Source organism: Cibotium barometz, chromosome 19 (assembly GCF_041138505.1).
Source record: "Cibotium barometz isolate CiBa-2024 chromosome 19, ASM4113850v1, whole genome shotgun sequence".
In the NCBI taxonomy this organism is placed as follows: Eukaryota; Viridiplantae; Streptophyta; class Polypodiopsida; order Cyatheales; family Cibotiaceae; genus Cibotium; species Cibotium barometz.
This window is the reverse complement of record NC_141064.1, coordinates 45,489,094-45,493,442: the sequence shown is the minus strand read 5'-3', so window position 1 is coordinate 45,493,442 and position 4,349 is coordinate 45,489,094. Positions and strand designations below refer to the sequence as shown.

The 4,349-nt window shown below is 43.3% G+C and overlaps 1 protein-coding gene across 1 annotated transcript; it reads left to right on the top strand.

Moving 5' to 3' along the window:
• The first annotated feature begins 365 nt into the window (after positions 1 to 365).
• LOC147628661 (uncharacterized) lies at positions 366 to 3,225 on the top strand. Its single transcript, XM_086813872.1, has 3 exons — positions 366 to 1,169; positions 1,853 to 2,247; positions 2,362 to 3,225. The coding sequence occupies exons 1-3, from the start codon at positions 1,005 to 1,007 to the stop codon at positions 2,810 to 2,812; spliced, it is 1,011 nt and encodes a 336-aa protein (XP_086669998.1). The 5' UTR covers positions 366 to 1,004; the 3' UTR covers positions 2,813 to 3,225.
• The last annotated feature ends 1,124 nt before the right edge of the window (positions 3,226 to 4,349 follow it).

Here is a 4,349-nt window from a genome sequence, read left to right as displayed (position 1 = left end):
GTGTGTGTGTGTAATTTAGTAATTACCTATCAAGAATGAGAGTGCTCCCTCTCTCTGTCTGTCTATCTATATATATATATAATTTAGTAATTGAAAGGTCTTGACAATTATATGTGTGTTTGGTGTTGTGTATGTATGTATGTATATATATATATATATAGAATGGTCTTTCCGTATATATATTTTAATTGTCAAAACCATTCTTGATTGGCAATTACTAAATTATATATAGAATGGTTTTTGACTATTTTAATTGTATATTAAAAAATAAAATTAAGAACCTTAGGCGGTTAATGTGATGTTATGGCCCATATGTGTATTTGCGTGGTACGATAGATGGGCCTTAGGCACCTCTTAAGAGAGCTTTATTTTAATCATCAATAATTAAAGGGCACTTAGTGCCACTTACAGTAATTACTAATTTAGTTCTCCCTCGCTTTGTGTGTGTCTCTGCAAGCCGGCCACCATTGCCTTCTTCGCCATAGCTGAAACTTCAGAGAAAGCAAGGGCACCTTCCTTAGCTTTCGCTTCTGTGTCTTCCTTCTCGCCTAAGTTCTCCTGTCATGTCTTCAGAGCTTGGAGCTTTTTCTTCGGGGGAAGGGTTGTTCCTCTTTGTTTCTGCTGAGATCGCCTGCAAAGCTCTTTTCACAACACATATTTCTCTTTCTTCTACTGTTAGTTTCTCTAGATCGCACCCTTAACTCAGAGTTTTCTTGCAAATGCAGAACGGGTTTTGTGCAGCTCTTCTGCATCCAGGAGGAGGAAGCCTTTGCTTTTTGACTGGCTTTCTTCTTATGTTGCCATAGCTCATTGGCATAGAGGATTAGGGTTTCGACACAGAAACAGGGATTCGACCTCCCTCTAATGGAAGGATTGGGGGCTCCAAATCAGAGAGTTTCTGAGCTAGGGTTTTGCTGCTAACAAAGATCATGCCCTTTCTTCGCCAAGTGAGAGCCAATTTTACCATGGCATAAACTCAGGCGAGAGCAGCCTCTGAATTGAAGATGGGCGCTGATTACTACAATGTTCTGAAAGTGGGCCGGAATGCATCTGAGGATGACCTGAAGAAAGCTTACAGGAGGCTGGCTATGAAGTGGCACCCTGACAAGAACCCAAACAACAAGAAGGAGTCTGAAGCCAAGTTTAAGCAAATCTCTGAGGCATACGAGGTAACTGTGTAGCTCATTTTTTCTCCCTCTGTCAAATGCAGAACTCTATTTTCTTTGCTTAAACGTAAGCAAAAATCTATAGTTTTTTGCTCAATTGAGCTGCTGCTCTTGGGATTTCAGACCTTCCAGGCAAGTATAGGCACAATATTGAGTTTATCTCAGTGGCACTTCATTTTAGTATGGGGTGAATCACAGCGGCACGTCACAATAGTATGGGGCATATCACAGTGGCACAGGTACATCATATGCGGTATATCATACTGGCGTATCATAACATGCATCATAAGATGGGGTATATTGCAGCAGCACATCATATCATTTCTTCATTAGACGGAATGGCACATCATAGCGCTGTATCATAATATGGGATACGACACATCATGTGGTACATTGTAATATGGGGTATATTAATGCCGGACATCATAGCAGTACATTATAATATGGGATACCACAGGGGCACATCATAGTTGTCCATATTGATGTGTGGTATATCACAGTAGCACATCATAGTGGTACATTATATAATATGTGGGGTTTATCACAGTGGCATCATACTATGGGGTACTAAAGAGCAGCACATCATAGTAGTACCTACATTATAGTGTAGGGTACATTATAGTCCTCGAAATGAACTTCTATGGTCCTGTGTACACTAAAGCTGGCTGCCTTTCTATCCTGTGCAGGTTTTAAGTGATTCCCACAAGCGTTCCATTTACGACCGTTATGGAGAAGAAGGGTTGAAAGACATGCCAACAGATACCACTGTTGGAGGGTATCCGAGTGGCAGTGCCGCACAAAGTTCATACAGATTCAGTCCAAAGAATGCAGAAGACATTTTCTCAGAAGTTTTTGGGGCTTCAAATCCATTTGCGGGGATGAATGGCACCACCTACAACAAGACCAAGAGTTCACGCTCTCCATTTCAGGACGGGTCTTACAACAACTTCAATGAAGGAAGCTCCAGTGGACTCAGAAAAGCACAACCCATTGAGAACAAGCTGCCTTGCACTCTGGAGGATCTTTACAATGGTGCTGTGCGGAAGATGAAGATATCCCGCAACATATTGGGTGCTGGTGGGTGAGTATATATGCAGCAATACATGGTTTGTCTTTTGTTGTCTATATGGTTTGTTTCACCATGTACCTAGTTATTAACTTCTTTTTGGTTTACCTGTGGGGACTTCGGTAACAGCAAGACAGCCACAGTGGAAGAAGTTCTTAGCATTAACATCAAGCCAGGTTGGAAGAAGGGCACCAAAATCACGTTCCCTGAGAAAGGAAACGAGCAGCCGGGTGTTGTCCCGGCTGATTTGATCTTTGTAATTGACGAGAAACCACATGAAGTCTTTAAAAGAGATGGAAGTGATCTAGTGGTAGTTCAGAAGATCTCACTTGCAGAAGCACTGGGCGGCTCCTCACTGTCTATCCCTTTGCTTAATGGCAAGACACTTAGTGTCCCCTTGATGGAAGTCATTTATCCTGGCTACGAGAAGGTTGTCCCCAAAGAAGGTATGCCCATCGCTAAAGAACACGGCAAAAAGGGGAACCTTAGGATAAAGTTTGACATCAAGTTCCCCACCCGGCTGTCGGCAGATCAGAGGGCTAGCATCAAGAAAATTTTGAATGGCAGTGGGTCTGCTTGAACTCTTTGTTGCAACTGGTTGGTCAATTGAGTTGTTGAATGTGGGATGTTGAGTCAGAGTGACAGTAGAAAGGAGGCAGAGGCAGAGACCCGCAGCCCATCAGAGGAGCTGGGATGTGACCGTGTGCAGGCCAGAATAACTGTAAATGGGTAGCTGTGGAGCATGATGAAATTCAGATAGGCACTCACTATCTCCTATTTAAGGTGTATGCCCCTCTGAGGCATTGTATGATGACTTATGGTTTGCAGCTCACTTTCATAAAAGTGTAAGTGTATTAAGGCTTTAGAGGAATGCCAAGCTGTGTCATATCAAATGTATAGGATCGTTTTCGTCTGCAATTCTGAAGGGTTTGTATGTATCTCGCCTTGTGCTTTCAACTGGGCACCTAGCAGCTTAATGTGTACATGTATATCTTATCTAGCTTCCAACACAACACACAGAGAGAGAGAGAGAGAGAGAGAGAGAGAGAGAGAGAGGTGTCTATGTATATCTTATCTTGACAAATAATGTATCAATCTCAACATCCATGTATATCTTATCTTGCTTCCAACACACACACGCACAGGTGTTGTTACTGTCATCTGGAGATTAAAATATGGACTACGGTATTACAAAAGCATGTTGTTGTGGTGCACAGTATACAATCCAAGCCAGGCGCATCTGTGATACGCTCTTGAGATTAATGAGGATGATTCTCATTTCAAAAGGGCAAGCTGCCCAAGGAACTGATGATCAGGAATAGGCTAGACAGATTATCATTCACAAGCAGCGAGAGTGTATGGGCAATGACCTTTGAGGCGGACCGAAGCCAGTTAGGGAGGTCATGTTGCTGAAGGTATGTGTGAAGGTGCTATCTGTACTGTGGCTAGATGCTAAGGTTTGTATTGCTTGCACAGGGTCCTAAGGATGCACAGTCGTGCCATAGAAGTTCTTACAAGTGGTTATGGGTAGAAGTTGTTAGAAGTCATCTCCTGTCTATACCTATTTACTAGGGCCTTTGTTGTGGGTGTGCCCGCCCTTTTAGGTGTTTTCTCATTTTTCCTCACTCCCCGTATTTTTCCCCCATTTTTCCTATTTTTTCTATGGCTTGGGTGGCAGTCCTGTGGTGGCAGGAGGACCCTTATCTTGGCCGATTGCGTCTGTGTGATTGCTGGTGCTGGCCGACTGTGTGTGTCAGTTCGTTGGCCGACTGGGTGTTTATGGTGGTCGTGGAGATATGGACTCCTGTCGGCTGTCCTAGAGCAGGCTGACTGCCATCTTGGGGCCATATAAATTGGCTCCACAGCCCCTTGCCACTTTGTGTCTTGTAATGTATTGTATTCGGGATCTTCTTGTGTATATAGAGTAGAGTTACACGCCTCTCTCTTCTCCTCTTGTGCTGTTTATTTTCTGCACTGTTCTTGCTCTAGTGTTTCCAGATTTTGTCATTATCTCCGTTGCGTATTTTGACATGGTATCAGAGCCCTAGGCTTTTGATAGTTCTTGGGAGTTGTGTGAGCAAGAGGGAGACTATTGGGTTGCTGATTGGTGGTCTGTT

Coding starts and splice junctions, on each gene's coding strand:
- LOC147628661 (XM_086813872.1), top strand. CDS start 1,005: ATGGGCGCTGATTACTACAATGTTCTGAAAGTGGGCCGGAATGCATCT. Junction 1,170..1,852: donor AAATCTCTGAGGCATACGAG/GTAACTGTGTAG, acceptor TATCCTGTGCAG/GTTTTAAGTGATTCCCACAA. Junction 2,248..2,361: donor AACATATTGGGTGCTGGTGG/GTGAGTATATAT, acceptor CTTCGGTAACAG/CAAGACAGCCACAGTGGAAG.